A 20780-nucleotide genomic window follows, 5' to 3' on the forward strand; every position below is an offset into this window, starting at 1 on the left:
CATACAGCATAAATTCATTTTTCTCTGTCTGGTGTTGAGATTTTGGCCACTAGATGTCAGTATGAAGTGAACTTAGAGAGGAGACAGCATTAGATGAACTCTTGGTAAAACCATTGAGATCATGAGGATTTATCTCAACAAGACGACTAAAAATTAAACAAATGTTTAAACAAATAGACTATACTAAAGTTAAATATGACTCAGAATTAAAGACCTATAAATTAAACCATAGATTTGATTAAAAAAATGTTTAAAATCACATGAACAGCTTAACCATGCCAGAGCAAATTCAAGCCAAATCTGAGATGAGAAAAAAACAACAAGCAACAGGATAACCTGACCATGAACAAAGGAAAACCTCAAACTTTATAAGATTTTAGAGAACTCAATTAAAACAGAAATAGCTGAAGAGGTTGAAACTAAAACCTAAACAATTCCATACCAAATGAAAACAAAGCATAAAACAAACTGGGGCCTGTTTCACAAAGGAGGTTTAACCAACTCTGAGGTCAAACCTGAACTCTGAGTTGGTCAATCGAGAGATTGACAACTCTGAGTTTTCAGTTTCAGAGCAGCTGATCCGCGTTAGATCAATCAACTCTGAGTGGACTGATTCGGAGGTGAGCGTGCGCACCGCGTCTATAAGAAGCCATTATCAATGGAGCGCAGATATCACGAGTCACCATGGCAACCGTGAAAACAAAGAGGTCTGCGTATTTTTCGCCAGCTGAACTTGACGTGCTGCTGCAGAGTTGCAGTGAATATGAGCACATATTCCAGAAGAAAAGCAACACCGCTGCATCTGCAAAACAGAGACAGTTAGCGTGGAAAACATAGCTGCTCAAGTTAATGCCTAAGTTTGCATTTAAATCATTGTTATAAATATTGACTGTAATAACTTTTTAAATAGCGTAAGGTGTGAAATAAAAAATGGTGATATTTAGGTGTACTTTTGATGTGTTATTCCTGGTGTAAATGCATGAAATGCTGCATAGTGTACAGAACCAATCTGGGGGAAAATGCATTTAACGTCGGTAATGTTTAGAGGACTTTTTTGTTAACCTTCCCCTCTAGCAAACGTTGGTCATTTTAATATTAATACATGCAATTGTGTTTTTAAAAGTGAACTTTTGTCTACTGTTGAACCTTTCGCTGCGCAAAGACTTCCTTCTTTTCTCTCGTCTTTCCGACCGTGCGTGGTCAAAAGCGCAGGGGAGATTTCCTTCAGGGCTGAAGGGAATTCTCCTTCGGGGTTCACTTCCCGTTGGAAACCCTCAACCTCCAGAGCGGAATAAGAATGACTCCAAAACAGTTATTCTGGGAATGACACCTTCTCTTTATTTAACTAAGTGCTCCGTCCTCCTCATCCGTGCTCACCCCCCCCCCCCCCATCTGCACCTGCAATCGCCCCTCCCCTTGTCTCTCGTGGATTGCACCCCGCTCAGCACACACACGCTGCAACACTACCCCTGTATTGATCAAGTGGTATAGGTTTATATGGGATTAAGAAAGTAAGCAGTGCTAGAAAATTGTGTTTCCAAAAAATAATTGTTACATTAATCTAATTCAATGTCCCTGATTTCATTTTCATGTAGATGCAATCCTGCAGGAATTAAAAGAAACATGGCAGCAGCTAAAAATGAAGTATAAAAACATAATTCAATCAGGTCAAATGTGAGCATGTCATGGGTGTAGGCTTTGTTGACAATATTTGACATATGAAACATCTACATAGCAATACATATCTAATGTTGTTTTCATTGTATATATGTAATTGACTGCAACGTAAAACGGTAACGCTCAAACAAAAACGTATGGGGAAATGAATAAACATCGAGTCGAGGTCTCAAAATCCTCGTACGACGTAAATGTAATTCTCTACGAATTAATGCAGCCTCCTCGTCTATTGGGTCCTCCAAAAAAGGACAAGCCATTCTTGTCACTTAGATCGCGTGACGGAAATGTGGGCAATGAAGGTTGAAGCGAAATATAGTGCTTCGTCTTTAAAAAGGGGAGGGGACCGGCAAAAACTTCGAGTTTGGAGAATAAAACCTGCTCCCGACCAGGTTAGGTTCACAGCATAAGTAACCATGGATACTGACTCCGAGTAAAAGTTAACTCTCTTTCAGAAACGGGTTTGACTTACTCTGCTTTCTCTGGTTTGACAAACCTCCGATTCTGAAACGGAAAACCCAGGGTTTCCCTGATTTCCGGGTTTATGAACTCAGAGTTTACACTTAACCTCCTTTGTGAAACAGGCCCCTGGAATACAAACCTTAAAAACAACCCAACAACCTGATAACTGTCGCTGATTGGACAAAATTTGAACAAAACTGTGCCGTTACACTTTGCTATGATCACTATGGCGGTTTCTGGGTTTCTGGGTTTCTAGTTGCTATGGTGACAAACAAATTTCCCACGTGTGGGATCAATAAAGTATCTCTGATTCTGATTCTGATTCTGAACACTGATCGATGCCTTTTATGTACTATTTCCTGCAGGTTCTGCGTCTCCCCAGGAAATACGATTCTCCTGCTTATTATTCTGTCAACAAAGCTCATTTGAGTTTTTCTCCCACGTTTCTGTTCATCTTTAACTTCCTTTAGCCATTTGTTTGATTTTTTTTTTTACACGTTTTATCTTACAAATGTCCAGACACTGGATAAAAACTGCCTTTCATGTCCCAGTGTACAGCTTTTAAAAAATGTAGGAGCATTGAAAAATAGATAAATATGCATGAATAGTGTCTTTAGACAAAACCAAAAACATAAGTTTTTACCATTTTTTTAGAAAGAAAGCAAATTATAATACAAAACAGCATAGGAACCTACTTGAACTGGAATGGGTGTGGCTCGGTGGTACAGCGGTTAGACCTCTTACCTCATGGTTTCTCGGCCTTCCTGTTTGTTTGCATAATCGCTCTGTCTTCATACCTGACGTTTCTGCAGGTGGTCTGGTACTAACCCACATGAATTATGAGTCAAAACATGACACATAGTTTGACTTCTCATTTCCAGTATCTGCTTAAGAGACGGCTCTGTGGACTCTGGTTGTTTGATGAGCTTTTGGTCCATTATTAGCTGAAATTGGATTCAGCTTTACAACTCTCTGTGTGTTCAAGAATTTATGGAAGTTCAAGATAAGAGTGTTTGGTCTTTAAGATTGTAAATGACACCCACCTTCATGCTATGGAAAAGCACAAAAAAGCCTTGTTGTATGTTTTGTGTACATTAAACAGGCAGGTCACAGGTGTGCTCTGATATGGGACTCGTCTCACCTCAACAGAAATATCTATTTAAAAAGAGTATTGTGAAATGCCTACATGACAGGGAAAACTGGAAAACAGTTAATTTCTAATAATCAAAATGACATCATCAAAAACAATAGCATGATGTAATGTTTGCCTAGAAGAACAGACTGTTTTTTTGTCCTTTTACAACAAAAACAGCCAGAAAGCTTTTCTGTGTATTTGCAGGTGGAAACCACATGAAACGCTGGAACACAAAGATGCAGGAGGTGCAGCTGTTCTCACTTTGAATGTTGACCTTTTAAAAATGTGCACAGCATTGATAGGAATACATCGTGCATATAAGATTGTCAAACAGAGCTGTGGAGGTTTATTGGGTCAGGGGCCTGTTTCAGAAAGGAGGTTCGACCAACTCTGAGGTTGAACTTGAACTCTGAGTTGGTCAATCGGGAGATTAACAACTCTGAGTTTTCTGTTTCAGAGAAGCTGATCCGAGTTAGATCAATCAACTCTGAGTGGACTGATTCGGAGGTGAGCGTGAGCACCGCGACTATAAGAAGCCATTATCAATGGAGCGCAGATATCACGAGTCACCATGGCAACCGTGAAAAAAAGAGGTCTGCGTATTTTTCGCCAGCTGAACTTGACGTGCTGCTGCAGAGTTACAGTGAATATGAGCACATATTCCAGAAGAAAAGCAACACCGCTGCATCTGCAAAACAGAGACAGTTAGCGTGGGAAAACATAGCTGCTCAAGTTAATGCCTAAGTTTGCATTTAAATCATTGTTATAAAATATTGGCTGTAATAACTTTCTAAATAGCGTAAGGAGTGAAATAAAAAATGGGGATATTTAGGAGTACTTTTGAAGTGTTATTCCTGGTGTAAATGCATGAAATGCTGCAGAACCAATCTGGGGGGGGGGGGGGGGGTGCATTTAACGTCGGTAATGTTTAGAGGACTTTTTTGTTAACCTTCCCCTCTTGCAAACGTTGGTCAGTTTAATATTAATACATGCAATTGTGTTTTTAAAAGTGAACTTTTGTCTACTGTTGAACCTTTCGCTGCGCGAAGACTTCTCCCTTCTTTTCTCTCGTCTTTCAGACCGTGGTCAGAAGCGCAGGGGAGATTTCCTTCAGGGCTGAAGGGAATTCTCCTTCGGGGTTCACTTCCCGTTGGAAACCCTCAACCTCCAGAGCGGATTAAGAATGACTCCAAAACAGTTATTCTGGGAATGACACCTTCTCTTTATTTAACTAAGTGCTCCGTCCTCCGAACACACAATAATTACCACGCACACACCTCTGCTCCGTCCCCCCCCCATCTGCACCTGCAATCGCCCCTCCCTTTGTCTCTCGTGGATCGCACCCCGCTCAGCACACACACGCTGCAACACTACCCTTGTATTGATCAAGGGGTATAGGTGTATGTGGGATTAAGAAAGTAAGCAGTGCTAGAACATTTTGTTTCCAAAAAGTAATTGTTACATTAATCTAATTCAATGTCCCTGATTTCATTTTCACGTAGATGCAATCCTGCAGGAATTAAAAGAACATGGCAGCAGCTAAAAGTGAAAAAGAAATCGAGTCTAGGTCTCAAAATCCTCTCACGAGGTAAATATAATTCTCTATGAATTAATGCAGCCTCCTCGTCTATTGGGTCCTCCAGAAAAGGACAAGCCATTCTTGTCACTTAGACCGTCTCTGTGTGACGGAAATGTGGGCAATGAAGGTTAAAGCGAAAAATACCGCTTCGTCTTTAAAAAGGGGAGGAGACCGGCAGAAACTTCGAGTTTGGAGAATAAAACCTGCTCCCGACCAGGTTAGGTTCACAGCATAAGTAACCATGGATACTGACTCCGAGTAGAAGTTACCTCTCTTTCAGAAACGGGTTTGACTTACTCTGCTTTCTCTGGTTTAACAAACCTCCCATTCTGAAACGGAAAACCCAGGGTTTTCCTGATTTCAGGGTTAACGCACTCAGAGTTTACACTTAACCTCCTTTCTGAAACAGGCCCCAGGTGCGCTCTGACGTGTTGCTGCTCTGAAATCTGGATCAGGTGGAAAAGAATGGAAAAACTGAGAGAATGGATACAAATGTTCAGAAAAGAGAAGCTAATCTTTAAATATTCAATCCCAAAAAAAATGTAAACAGATAAGCCACAAAAACAAGCTCCTGTGCTTGATTATCCCCCACATTCTTGAAGGTTATAAATTGTCATTAAACAGAGCTTGACCCTGCAAGGCAAATACAAGCGGTATCAGCTCTTGTGTGTTTATCAAGACTAAATACAGAGACGCCACAGACACCTGCAGATAAGCTGTTTGAGTGAGGGGCTGGACACACACTGGACAGGTATATTAGAGCTGAAAACATTAGGAGTTTGTTAGACCACCATACAAAAAATGGACAACAAGAGTGAAGCAACGCTGGGACTTTTTCTGCTGATCATGCTTCAGCGTACGGATCACCCAAATGCAGAGCCTGACGACTTTTTGGTATTTACTTAAAACTGAACATTCATGTTTTTTTTGTCAGGTTTTGTGGTGTCTGGTGGCGTGGAGGTCAGGCCTTCCATCAACCCCGCCATAGCCGGGAACGCCGTGACGCTGTCGCTGTTTCCGTCTGAGAACATAAAAAGTGGAAGCTGGTCGGTGGGACAGTCCCCCGTGGTCACCTGGCAGGGGACTCACCAGGCGGTCTTCCCCAGCCACACCGGCAGGGCGTTTGTGAACATCAGCACCGGAGCTCTCACTCTGACCTCTCTCACCGTGGCTGACTCGGGCTTCTATGAGGTGGTGGGAACGGACCCCCAGCTGAGGGCCAACACTTCCATCACGGTAGAGGGTGAGACGAAGTGTCACAGCACCATATCTTTAGATTTCCTATTCATTCGGATAAAAACTTTGTTTTTTTTGGTTTTCCAAAACATTTCACTGTAAAAGAATGATGTGAGTTGACATGTAAACTGTTTCTCTGACATATCACGCTAACTGAAGGAATAAGAATCGAAGTCCAGAGACGAAAGCGATTAAATGCTCACTGAAAAAGGGAGTTTTTGTTTTTGCTTTTCACTTTACTGTAACCAGTTCCTGCTGTTTTCGGAACACACTGTGTCCTCCAGGGTGTCATAGAAATTGATGTTACTGCTGCAGGCTGTTTAGACTGATAACTTCTAACCTTACTGTCTCACACAGCTCAGCATCTGATTCTGTCAGCTGATCATTTCAGTCAACATTTACCTTCATGACTCCTTCAAATTTAGATGTAGCATTTTCGTAGAATTTGTTCCTTTGGAACAAATTACAGGAAATCCACCCTCACACGAAAACCTCTCAAACACCACAAAGATTGTATAAAATAGGCAAGAACAATATTTATAGTGACCCATCATATCAGAATTATTGATAAATGAAATTAAGTAGTGTTAATTTTTTTTTCTCTTTAAAAATGATCTTTTCTGTGGATTTATAAAAGGAAAATGATAGAAACGAAAGCCAAAAGTAAAAAAAACAGACTGCCTGGAGAACTTTTTTGCTGTTTTCTTCAGAAAAACCCCCCAGAATTTGTAATCTGTTACTTTTAAGTGTGAAAAAAGTAGACAGAGATTTCAAACAATTAAAATGTGTTTAGATCGATTTTACAGATTTTAATAAATTTGAAAAATTATATGGAATACTCATAATATTTTAATAAAACAACTGCTTTCTTTAATTACCTATTTCTTTTAGAAAAATTGAAGACATAAAGATCTTGATCTCTCAACTGCTGATCTTCAGAGATGTACTATTTGCTTCTTTATTTAAATTTTGGTTAATTTTTAGATTAGTATGGATTTTTTATCTGATGGTCTAAAGCCTACTTTTTTATATAATGTTTGTGTTTTCTTTTCAGTTTTTTTCTTTCTCGGAAAAACATTCTAAACATCTCCTGTAATCAGAAACCTGTCAGGTGTGCCCTGATATTCTGTCTTCTCATCTCATTTCCCTGCAGAATCCATCTCGAACGTGACTCTGAAAGTGACTCAGACGGGCCTGGTGGAGTTTCGGAGTTCAGCCCTCATGACGTGCTCAGTCTCCTCTGGTTCCTCCCTGTCCTTTCTCTGGACGAACGGCAGCTCTGTGGTCACAGTCAGCGACAGAGTTCAGCTCTCAAATGGAAGCTCCACTCTCAGAGTTTTAAACTTGACCCGCTTTGACTCTGGACCTTACAGGTGTTCAGTGTCCAATCCTGTCAGTAACGGCACAAGCAATACAGAAAACGTTACCATCAGCTGTGAGTGAGGCCATTTTGAGCCAGCAAGTAATTCTTATTAAAACGGCCAAACTAATTGTATTTTATTATATATTTTTCAGATGGTCCGGACAACATGGCTCTCTCTGTGAATGGTCAGGAAACGACTTCCTTTGCCGCTGGATCTAATTTGAGCATGCTCTGCTCTGCAGAGTCCAATCCTGCAGCCCAGCTTCAGTGGGCTTTCAAAGGAGAGCTTGTGAACAGCACAGGAACATGGCTGAAGCTGATCAACGTCAGTGAGAACCAGACTGGTTCATATTCTTGCCTGGCTTTTAACAATAACACCAGCAAATACAACAACATCACCAGATACATAACAATATCAAGTATGTTTAACATTTCTGACATAGAAAAAACTGTGACCATTTGTCCATTTGTTCACAGCTTCACTTTCATGTTTTGTCTCCGTGCAGAATCAGCAGCTGAGCAGCAGGCGGTGAATGTGGTTCTAATTCCTCTGATGCTGCTCCTGTCAACCAAACTGTGGAACAACTTTTTCCTGTTTTCAACAAACACCTGAAATTCTCGAAATGAACGCGGCATTTTCTGTCTTTTTGTCAATATTCTGCTATTTAAAGGAAAACATTTAAATAATCATATTTGCAACTTAAAATCAAACAACTTGTGGTTCATGCATGACTTTTCAATTGAGTTGTACAAACGTTTAAAAAACCCACTGTTCTCCCATTTACAAAAAGTTTACTTCATTTTTTCACATAAAAGTCTGTATGTCCAGCTTTAATAGGATTCAACCTGAAAGGAGGAAACACACCCAGACTAAAATCCAACCTTTATAAAAGAATTGCTTTCATTTTGCCAGTGGTTTGTTGAGTCCATTATGCACTGAAGAAAGCCCGTGATCAACCAGGACCATTGTCAAACATCCTGTGTGGCTCAAATTGTGCATTGTAAACAATGCAAATACTGACCTGATAGCAACCTTTCAGTACGACACACGCCTTCATATTTGTCTATGTTGTGCCCTACAAAGCTCCTGAAAACCAAGAATACAGTATTATTCATTAAAAGCACTTGTCCTGAATTAGAAACTCATTTGAGCTGAAATTACTTTATGTTCGGTCAGTAAAAAGTTTTGATTTAAAAAAATAAAGTCCGTAAAAATCATGCAGATTATTGACAGTGAAAAACAGGGTGAGGGCTTTAAAAGCCATCTTTGTCAAATTCTTTTTTGCATAAAAATTTTGTCAAAACATTATTCCACATGTGATATTATAATTAACATGTCGTGACCCCTTTGTTTTTGTGTTTTGTCTGGCAACAGAATAATTGAGATTTAAAAAAATGATAAAAAAATGTATATTTTCTGATAAATTGGAAAAAAAATGGAGAATAAAGAGAAATATGTTTAAAACTAATAAATTTCAGTTTCTGGTGAAAAAACAATGCTGTTTTTACTTATCTTAAGAAATGTCCATTTCGTGAGCGATAATCAAATCTAATGTGTTTACATAAGGTTCAAGACTGGCGAAACTCTGATAAAATGATGCATATATTTGTGATGTTTGACTACAGTGGGGCAAAAAAGTATTTAGTCAGCCACCAACTGTGCTAGTTCTCCCACTTAGGAGAAGAGGCCTGTCATTTTCTTCATTGGTAAATCTCAACTTTGAGAGAAGAAATGAGAAATATAAATCCAGAAAATCACATTGTCTGATTCTTACAGAATTTATTTTACAAACTATGAAAAAAAAAGTATTTGATCAATAACAAAAGTTTAATTTAATACTCTGTTATCTTTGTTGGCAATGACAGCAGTCAAATATTTTCTGTATGTTTTCACAAAACTGTTGCTGGTATTTTGGCCCTTTCCTCCATGCAGATCTCCTCTAGAGCAGTGATGTTTTGGGACTGTCGCTGGAAAGCACGGACTTTCCACTCCATCCAAAGATTTTCTATGTGGTAGAGATCTGGAGACTGGCTAGGCCACTCCAGGACCAGGAAAAAAAGGAAAATACTTCCTATGAAACCACTCCTATGCAGGCAGTGTGTTTGCTGATGGAAGGAGGTTTTCACTCAAAATCTGACAATAGATGGCCTCGTTCATTCTTTCCTTTACACAAACCTGTCTTCCTAGTTCTTTTGCTGAAAAAACAGCCCCAAAGCATGATGTTTCCACCCGCATGCTTTACAGTAGGTATAGTGTTCTTTGGATGCAACTCAGCATTCTTTCTACTTCAAACACGATAAGTAGAGTTCTATTTTGGTTTCATCTGACCATAGGACATCCTCCCAATCCTCTTGTGGATCATCCAGATGCTCTCTAGTAAATTTTAGGCAGGTCTGCACATGTACTGGCTTCAGCAGGGGGACATGTCAGGCACTGCAGGATTTGAGTCCCTGGCGACGTAGTGTGTGTGACTGATGGTAGCTCCCTGTAGGTCATTGACTAAATCCCCCCATGTGGTTCTTTTGCTCACCGTTCTTGTGATGATTTTTTTACCCCACGGGGTGAGATCTTACTGGGAGCCCCAGATGGAGGGAGGTTATCAATGGTCTTGTATGTCTTCCATTTCCTAATAATCGCTCCCACAGTTGATTTCTTCACACCAAGCTGCTTACCTGTTGCAGATTCAGTCTTCTTAGCCTGGTTTTGGCCGTAGTAGAGTTTAGAGTGGGACTGTTTGAGATTGTAGACAGGTGTCTTTTATATAGATAAGCAGTTTAAACAGGTGACATTAGTAAAGGTAACGAGTGGAGGACAGAGGATCCTCTTACAGAAGAAAAAACAGGGCTGTGAGAGCAAAAAATCTTGCTTGTTTGAAGGTGACCAAATACTTATTTTTCGACCATGATTTTCAAAGAAATTCCTAAAAAACAGACAATGTGATTTTCTGGATTTTTTCTCTCCTTTTGTCTCTGATAGTTGATGTAAATGACAAAAACTATAAGCCTTTCTTATCTTTTAAGTGGGAGAACTTGCACAATTGGTGGCTGATTAAATACTGTTTGTCCTATTGTGCATATTTTAAAATCCAAAAGCAAATGAAACCCACGAAATGTTCCATCAAAGCATAAGAGCCTGACGCAGTTATAAATCCATGTGTCCTTGACTCCTTACCTGTCATAGAATGCATCCGAACTGAACAATACAGCATAGCAGATGCATGATACACATTCCTTATGACAGTAGGTATTCATGCAGCTACAGTGGAAATAGTAATCACTTTCATTTACGGAGAAAAAGAACATCACTCTGTGGGCCTGTGCTGATAGTAAACAGTAAAAGAGATCATCATGTTGATTTCAGATAAAAGGAAAATGTGGGCTGTGTTGCATGACTCTTTGAACTTCAATTCTGTCTGTTCATTCTGAATCACTATTTTTTAAGATGAAAGCTGGCCAATAAGAAAACTTTTGTTGCCTTACATAGACTATTTCAAACAATACATTAACTGAATTGGCTCGTACTTTTGTAGCTAAGTTTGCAAATATCATTTCTATTTTTGTGCTAAATCCTAACAAAAGATGGAACAAATGCAGAGAGCAAATTTCACACTCCTAGACTCATAACAGCTAACGGGACTTTCAAAGGTGTCCTGATATCCCCTGATTGTTAAAAGAATATGACAATCAGGCCATTTACTGTTAAGGTTTGTAGTGAATGGACACTCCCACAGCAGGTGACAGCATAACCTCAAAAGACCAGGGCAAAACAAGGTGTGGCCAGCACTGACATGAGGCAGCAGCATCAAGAGGACAGGTACCAGTAAAAATTAGTCACTTGGTCAAGAGAGAAGTTCTCAGCTGAACAGAAGATGGAGAGAAGATTGAGCCCTGCAGTGACGCTGGTCCTAATCCTGACCATAATATCCGTAGCAGGTAATTGTTTTCCTCTCAAAATCAGAATTGAATAGTCCAGACCTAATCCCACAAATTATATTTGTGCTGTAGTAGGAAAACGTTTTGTTTATGAATTTTTCTGTTTGAACAGTGCATGTGCGACTGTTATAAATAGTAGTAGCTCTTTTTTACGCTATGTCATGCTTTGTTTAAGTATTGCTTGTAAGAATTTAAACTCCACTGATTGTATCTTTCTTTGTTTCTAGATCGCGCGTTCAGCCAAAGCACTCTTGTCTCAGAAAAAGTTTTACCAGTGGGCAGCAATGTAACACTCAGTGGGGCCAATGTGTCACTAGGAACATGGATCTATAACAGCAGTTTGATTGCCGTGATTTTTTCAAATCAAATTAGTGTAAGCAGCTCTTGGAAGTGGAGAACATCAATAAATCCAACTAACAATGATTTGACCATTAGAGGCCTGAATGTGAACGATTCTGGAGAATACAAATTAGAAGACCTGGAACATACAGCTGTTCTTTTAAAACTCTCAGTCCAAGGTAAGGATTGCACACAGTATCTATCTATCTATCTATCTATCTATCTATCTATCTATCTATCTATCTATCTATCTATCTATCTATCTATCTATCTATCTATCTATCTATCTATCTATCTATCTATCTATCTATCTATCTATCTATCTATCTATCTATCTATCTATCTATCTATCTATCTCTCTCTCTCTCTCTCTCTCTCTCTCTCTCTCTCTCTCTCTCTCTCTCTCTCTCTCTCTCTCTCTCTCTCTCTCTCTCTCTCTCTCTCTCTCTCTCTATCTATCTATCTATCTCTCTCTCTCTCTCTCTCTCTCTCTCTCTCTCTCTCTCTCTCTCTCTCTATCTATCTATCTATCTATCTATCTATCTATCTATCTATCTCTCTATCTCTCTCTCTATCTATCTATCTATCTATCTATCTATCTATCTATCTATCTATCTATCTATCTATCTATCTATCTATCTATCTATCTATCTATCTATCTATCTATCTATCTATCTTTTCTTGTTGACGTCAGAATACAAAAGCGCTCTAACGGGGACACTAACAGGGGAGTTTCCAGTAAAGGTTCCTCCATTTCATCACATATATTACACAGCTTCATTCTTGCATTGCTAAAATTCTAAACAAGACAAAAAAAACTTGATTTCCAGAAGGTTCAAGAAATCAACTTTGTAAAAGTTTGACATCTGTGATACAAACCTTTGATTAACTGTGGACTAAAATGGAAATGTAAGCGTGTGTTGAAAGCATTTTTTTAATACTCTGATTTGACAAGAATCCAAGTAAACATTTTTAGAAATTTCTATTTAATTTGCTTCTATAAAGGTTGTAAACTGTCACATTTAATTCAATTTCAATTCAATTCAATTTTATTTGTATAGCCCAAATTCACAACAACAGTCGTCTCAATGGACTTCAAGAGGACAGCCTCAGACTGTCAGAATTGTGACGGTCTGAGATGAAGAAGATGAAGTGTTTTAGATTAAGTGTTTAGGACAGTCTTTAATAAAATACTATCCTAAAAAGTGATTTTGCATTTCAGTTTTATTTAAACTCTGAATACAAAATAAATAAATAAATAAGTTATGGCAATACGACACATAAATCTAATCCTGGTATTTTGTTTGAACAAAAAGACACAAACAGCATCATGCAAATGAGTTGTAGAAAACAATCAAGCAAAAGGAAAAAAAACTTGAAACAATAGTTCCAACTCTGATCCAACAATTGTTTTTATGGGATGATAACATAGGCTTGGGTATGAAAAAGCCTGTTTGTGTAATTGTACATTAGATGCAAGTTTAATCTAAAATGGGATTCAACATTGTCAACTGTTAGCACAAAGAAGTATTTGAAGATTATTTTCTGGAGATTATGTACTTACAACGGGGCACAAATAAATGCTTTTATGTGCCACTTCTAAATCCAGGTAGATACAGAGGGTTGGGTCAGGAAGGGCATCCAACATCAAACCCAAAGTCAAACCAGTCATGTGAGTCATGAACAGAATCTTTAAACCAGATTAGGTTTTATAATATTCACCACCAGTGCTGTTGACCTAAAGGGAGCTGTTTGAAGTTGGACATTTATTGTTGGAAGAAGGAGAGGAGGAAGGTGTGTTGATGAGCAGAGAGAGAAAAGGAAAGCAAAGAATGTACCGTAGTTTTTTTTTTTTTTTAATGTAGTAACGTAGACAGGCAATATAGAGAGTTGACCAATGGTGGGATGAAGAAAGGTGGATGTTTTCTTTTTGTTCAAGAAAAGTCAAGTGAACAAAGCTTATAAATTAGGAGCAAGTGAGGATGGAAAGAGGAATGGAGGAGTGATCCAGAAGAAAAAGTTAGCTAAGAATGTTCTGGAGCTGAGGAGATTGTCAGATGCAGTAATGAAGCTGAAGCTGATAGTTTAAAGTGGGATGGTGAATGTTGTCAGTGACTATGCCTCTATGGTAAGATGTGAGCTGTAGAAGAAGAAAAAGATCTTAAGGGACATGAATGGGGTGATCCAGTGGATCTGTAGCCGGGAGAGAGTGGTTATTGGTGTAGACGTTAATGGACATGTGGGAGAGAGAAACAGAGGTGACATAAAAGTGATGTGTAAGTTTAGTGTTTTTAGGAAAGAAATGCACAAGAACAGACCGTGGGAGACTTTAATAAAGGTATGAACATGAAAATGGTAAAAAAAGGATGCAGATGTCAGATTAGGAATATTTGCTCCTAAGGAAGTAGCTGATAAGCAAGAAACAAATGTAAACCTAGTGTTATAAAAATGTCAGATCAACTTTCAGGAAGTCAATTTAATAAAATAATATGTATATTTACATTAATTAATTACATTAATTAAATATTTACATTAATGTAAAATATTTTCATCCTGGCTAGAAAACACAAAGTCTCACAAGTATTGTCCTCCTAAAAGAGACAAAAAAGATATTTAAAAAAAATATACAGATGGTAAACTTTTTTCTTTATACACTATAATGCAATAAAATATTATACCCCAACATAATAGTTTAATTAAAAAAATATATTAAACCAAGTGTTACTAACATTCAAAGGACTATCACAGCAAATTTGAGTTCTGTACAGGAGAATTTGTAAAGAGTTTACTTTCAGTCAAGAACAGCAATATACTTTTCATATTGGTTTATTGTTCTGTCGCATTTACAGCATCACCATCTTTACTCTTATAACAGGGAGTGCCATGTTGTTTAAGGAGCCCACCGTCTTTCCCTTTGCCAAAGAGCTAGACAAATTTGTTTTTTTTCTCTGATTTATATGCAAAGTCATGCATAGCGCAGCCCCGGTTTGAGAAGCACAAAACAGAAAGTTAGCATACTGCATCCTGGTCTTAACTTTAATGTTTTTAAAAAGTACACGGGAAGACCCGTTTGTATTTTTGTCCTGAAATGGCTGATTCAGTTTAATTTATCAGCTGGAAACTGCTGAAACCGCTACCTGAAAGCTGCAAGCACAATGGAAAGAATTGTCTCTGTTGCATAGGGACTTAACAAGACACTAAAAATATTAGGTAAAACCTCTTGACATGGTTTCAATGTTATTCATATTTCTATTTTTGCAATGATATAAAGCAACAAAGTATTTCTTTTTAAAGGCTATTTAAGTCAAAAGTCTCCTTAAATTTTGATTTTGGAGCATCTTAGAGACATCTGTTTGCCTAAATTAGCTTTCTTGAACTGTAACATGCTTTGGAATTCATTATGATTGTCTAGTTTTAAGAAAAGATATCATCAAACCATTTTCATCCTTAAATTTTACTCCTTATACTTAAGTTATCTTAATATTTCTATATCATTTTTAAACTATTATTAAAAGAGGGATGGCAAAAGTAGGGAAGATGCATCACACAAAATGTAACACCTAGATTTAGCCACTAGAGGGCAGAAAACTTGAAAAAAATCTCACCGTGGAGGCATTCAGGTGAAGCAAAAAAGAAACACTGATGAACACTGGTGAATATGGGAAAAAAAGGGGAAACTTTACTTTATAATAGAAGACAAATCCAAGTTAGTGTCTGAAAGAAAGTGAAACTTAAAGAAATATTTGAACGTGAAAAGAAAACATCGAATACAGAATTATATTGCAAACTGAGTAAAAGTAAAGAGAAAATGGAATTTAAAAGCCAATGAAACATTAAAAAATGACAAAACAGTTTGCAGATTTTTATTTTTTGCATTAAGCAGGATCCAACCAATGGCTTGATATTTATCTTTTTGCAGTTCCTATTTCTGATGCAAGCCTGCAAGCAAGCCAAATCAATCTGATAGAATTCAACGACACAGTGGTCTTTAAGTGCTTTGTGTCTGCTGGCTCCTTTGTGTCCTACCAACTGTTGAATGGAAAATCTACATATGCACCCATGGTAAATGGCAGCCTCACCATGCCAAACGTGACCCGTGACAATCAAGGCCCGTTCAGCTGCGTTGCATCAAATGGACTTGGGAACATGAGTAGCTCATCAGTGCTACTGAACATCAGCTGTAAGTTGGAATCAAAATGTTTTACATCCATTTGTTTAAAAAAAAAAAAACATTTCTCAAAGCATCCACTGTTTTGTGTTTGGTGTTTCAGATGGTCCAGACAAGCCAATGTTAAAAGTGATGCCCGAGAAGAGCGTGTACATGTCGGGATCTGAAATCACACTGTCATGCTCAGCAGACTCCAGTCCTTCAGCAACAGTGCAGTGGATGTTTAATGGGACGAATCTCAACAAAAACAGCCAACAGCTTAAATTAGAGAATGTTTCATCGAACAACTCTGGAGTTTATGAATGCATCGTCCACAACTCAGTCACTTTAAGGCACAACAGTGGAAGTGTGGGGGTTAACATCATGGGTACGTTTTCCCCCTAATTTAGTTCATGTTTGCTACTATATGTTTACATTTAAAACTTACATGTAATTTTCTTTTGCAGATCCCATTACTTCTGTTGTGGTGAAAAACACTGGGGGCCCTGCAATTCTTCATAAATCCCTTACACTTCTATGTCAAGTGACTGGGCCGGTTCAAAACATTCAGTGGTGGAAAGATGACCAGCTTATTTCTCCTAACAGCACGGCAGCATCTGCTGATAACCGGACACTGACTTTTAATGCAGTCCAGCGTTCAGATGATGGAAAATATGTGTGCAAGGCTTTTAACGCTGTGAGCAACATGTCCAGCAGCCTCTTCCAGGTCACAGTTCACTGTAAGAACCTCATATTCTCTGGTTATAATGTACTAAACATATGTTATTTTAAAGATAAATCAACAACACTAAGTTGGGTAATCATAGAATATGTATTTCTATATTTAATGTAATCTTATTGGAAGAAAGCTACTGAGAGTAAATATTGAATTTCACTAAACGTGTTTTATCTTTATGCTCAGATGGACCAGAAAGGGTGAATATTTCAGGACCTAACCTGAAGAAAACAGGAGACAATGTGACACTCAGCTGCCAGGCGGAATCAACCCCCCCCAGCCTGTTCATGTGGTACTTCAAGGATGCTGTTGTGTCCAACATGTCCACATTTAATTCACCTCCACTTACCAAAGAACTGAGCGGGCAGTACACCTGCGTGGCCTTCAACAACATCACTAACTGGAAAAGCAACGTCAGCATAAACCTTTCAGTTATTGGTGAGACATGGAAGATAATTCTTCATGCAGAAAAAAAATCTATTTGACTCAAACCAGTCTTTAACTTTGTGCACTTTGCTGTATTTTCAGATCCAATTGTGAATGTGACTATAACAACAAACAAAATTCCCGTCATTGAAAACGAACTGCATGAGTTAACCTGTGAGGTCACTGGAGATGTTGATGAGATTCACTGGATGGCGAAGTGGGCAGAACTGAAAGAGGACAACACAACAGTTTTCCACATGAACAACAAGACGGTCACATTTATTCCTGTAGATATTGACGATGCAGGAACCTACCACTGCACAGCTGTAAATGTCTTTGGAAACATGACCAGTCGTGCCTACAACCTTGTTGTCAACTGTAAGTGTCATGCGAAGCATTTTGATAACAAATATAGTCAAACGATCTTTTTTTTCAAGTGACTTTTTTTCAAAGATGGACCAAGGATGACAACTGTTCATGGACCAACTGCAGCAAAGGCAGGAGCTAGTGTCAATCTGAGCTGCACGGCAGATTCCAACCCTGAGAGCTCCTTCAGATGGTATTTCAATGATGCTGTGGTCTCCAACATGTCTCAGTTTACCACACCTCCACTTTCCAAAGAACTGAGTGGCCAGTACACCTGTATGGTCTTCAACAGTGTCACCAACAAAACCAGCAACGCCTCCTTAATGCTTTCCGTTATTGGTGAGACATTTCTACAGTAAAAAATTAGAAGTTACCAGGTGAGATAAATGGAGGTCGGTAAAAGGAGTAACCTGCTGGGTGGTGTCTGTTGTGCTTTTCAGAGCCAATTGCAAATGTTCAAGTACAGCCAATGAACTCTGCAGTGGAAGGTCGGTCCTATAATTTAACATGCGGCGCAACAGGACCAGTTGATGGCGTTTACTGGATGAAGGATTCGAAACCACTGCAGGCGGGCAGCAGAATCATTTTCCTAATGAACAACAAGACACTCTCGTTTATGCCAGCGGATCGTTCTGACATGGGAAACTACCAGTGCGTGGCGAGTAACGCTGTTGAAAACATGACTAGTAATCCCTACATCCTCACTGTCAACTGTGAGTTCACTCTTGATATACGCTGTGATGTCTCACAACTTTTTTAGAGCACTTCTGGTTTTTTGTGTGTTAAATGAAGGTAATCTTTTCTTCACAATTGCTCAGATGGACCAGATATGGTAAATGTCACTGGACCAAGTGTAGCAAAGACAGGACAAAGTGTCAGTCTCTACTGCTCTGCAGCATCAGCCCCCATGAGCCACTTCACATGGCATGTTGGTGGTTCTGTGGTTGCCAACACTTCTGAGTATGTTACTCCTCCTCTAACCCCAAGCATGAGTGGGACATATGTCTGCACAGCATTCAACAACGTCACAAACCAAAACAGGACGGGTTACCTGAACCTTTCTGTTGTTGGTAAGACTCGGATGAACCTCTCTTACCTTATCTATCTCCTTTTTCCTTTAATGTATGGTATTGAGAGTTTTAACTGATCATTGATTTTGTTTCCCTTTTAGACCCCATAAAAAAAGTACAGGTTGAGCCAGAAATGAATTCCTGCATGGAGGGTTATTCGTACACTCTAACATGCAATGTAACTGGATCTGTTGATAACATTTACTGGATGAAGGACTGGATGCCACTGCAGGCAGACAACCGAAAAGTTTTCATGATGGACAACAAGACAGTCAAGTTTGTGTCTGTGGAACGTTCTGATGCTGGAAACTACAGCTGCATGGCTGTTAACAGTTTTGGAAACATGACTAGCTCTCTTTACAAACTTGTTGTCAACTGTAAGTAAAATATTTCAACAATCTTAGAGATGCATTTACTTTTTGTAATCTTTTTTTGTAGCCTGCTTTTTGGGATCAGTATTCATAGATGCTGAATTCTGTCAATTGCAGATGGACCCGACACACCCGTCATCCAAGGGTCAGAGTTTGGGGAAGTGGGAAGTAACGCCGTCTTCAATTGCTCTGCTTCATCAACTCCTCCAAGTCAATTTAGTTGGTGGTTCAATGACTCTCAAGTAGCTGTTACATCAATGTTTACTGCTGGTCCTTTGACGTTTAACATGAGCGGTAACTACACCTGTATGGCTCACAATACCGCCACAGGAAAAAACAACACCAACTCAATTATGCTCACAGTTATAGGTATATATGACAAACCTCAAATCACATGTAACAATTATGCATGTCTACTGCTCAAGAGATTCAAAATGGGATGAAGTTCAGCCTGAATTTGCTGTTTTTTTGTGCGTGTTCGCAGAGGCAATAACGTCTATCATGATACGAAACTATACAACTCCAATTAACGAGAAAAACTTCTCACTCACATGTGAGGTTGTTGGACCCTATGACGCCATCTACTGGATGAAGAACGGCGAGTACCTAAACGTGAGCGACTCCTGTGTGAGCCAGCAGGCAATGCACTGCACTGAGAAGAACATGCTTCACTTCACTCCAATAACCCTGAAGGATGATGGGAAATACCAGTGTGTTGCTTCCAACAGGGGAGCAGTTCATATGAGTCCAGAGTACACGCCCCTGATAAACTGTGAGTCTTACAGGAAGCTAATAAGTTTTAAATTTATTAAGAATAATTAAATGTTTAACCATTACTTTGGATTTGATTCAGTTAAATATTTAGAAAAATTATTGTCCCATGAAAATCCTTTTGAAATCCTTCTGATAAGCCTTATTGTTAATCACTGTCTGCAGATGGTCCCATGAGTGTAACTATTTCCGGACCGGATGCGGGTTCAGAGGGCACCTCTGTGTCCCTGAGGTGCTCCGCTGATTCTCAGCCACAGTGTGACTTCCAGTGGTACTTCTCCAATCAGATAACGTTTGTGAAGACGGGACCTGAAATTACTTTCAATGTAACACAGATGACCAAGGGGATCTACATGTGCAAGGCAACAAACCCTGTGACAAGCATCTCAATGTTCCAAACCAAAGCTTTCGCTCTTGGAGGTAAGTCTAATGTCTCGTCCTGCTTATTTTTGTGTGGTCATGTTAGTATCTTCTGCACACATTTCTTATAATTTAACTTATTTTTGGCAACTACAACTAAAGTCTCTGCTGATGATGAAACTTATTACCAAGGGGTCTTATGTAAAAGTTGTAGTCATCAAGTTAAGGTTTTTAATCCCTAACTATTCTCTTTTTACTCTCATTGTGTCACCAGGCCAGGCCAGTGTTATGCATTTTGCCGCCCATGGAAGCCTGATGTCAATGAGTCTGCTTGTGTTCACTGCACACATGCTTTTCCACTGAGGTCCCTGCCAGCCTAGAGGGCCTCCTGCTCACTCTGCAGTCTTTAACATTGCACTTTTACCACACAAATCCAAATATAACAGCGGTGTGGAAAACTATTTTCTGAAAATTTTATCCAATGTATTTTCATTGTATGGATCTATTGCTTTGGTTGTACTAAAAGCTATAGTCAAGTTTGATTAATGTAATAATGCATTCAGTCTTAAATATCTTATGTGTGGTACAAATTCTGATTTTTTTTTTACTCTATATATTTGCACTTTGTCTTTAATATCATTATAATAGGTACTCCACTACATATAAACATATATAAAAGTCATAAATTCACAAATGTTTTCATATTTTGATTCTCTGGAATTACTCACTAATCAATAAAGACTCTTCCTCTTTCTCAGTGCTCCCTTCAGGGGTCACCACAGCAAATGTAACCAATAAAGAATGATCACAAA

At 38.8% G+C, this 20780-nt stretch overlaps 1 protein-coding gene across 1 annotated transcript; it reads left to right on the forward strand.

Moving 5' to 3' along the window:
• The first annotated feature begins 5551 nt into the window (after window positions 1-5551).
• ceacam1 (CEA cell adhesion molecule 1) lies at window positions 5552-20776 on the forward strand. Its single transcript, XM_078933145.1, has 20 exons — window positions 5552-5706; window positions 5785-6093; window positions 7240-7521; window positions 7602-7868; window positions 7956-8053; window positions 11277-11382; window positions 11610-11900; window positions 15641-15901; window positions 15993-16256; window positions 16336-16608; window positions 16791-17042; window positions 17133-17408; window positions 17484-17735; window positions 17837-18109; window positions 18215-18466; window positions 18568-18843; window positions 18955-19206; window positions 19322-19609; window positions 19774-20028; window positions 20243-20776. The coding sequence occupies exons 1-20, from the start codon at window positions 5652-5654 to the stop codon at window positions 20329-20331; spliced, it is 4671 nt and encodes a 1556-aa protein (XP_078789271.1). The 5' UTR covers window positions 5552-5651; the 3' UTR covers window positions 20332-20776.
• The last annotated feature ends 4 nt before the right edge of the window (window positions 20777-20780 follow it).

Source organism: Oryzias latipes, chromosome 16 (genome assembly GCF_053564925.1).
Source record: "Oryzias latipes strain Hd-rR chromosome 16, Olatipes_Hd-rR_3.1".
Taxonomy (NCBI): domain Eukaryota; kingdom Metazoa; phylum Chordata; class Actinopteri; order Beloniformes; family Adrianichthyidae; genus Oryzias; species Oryzias latipes.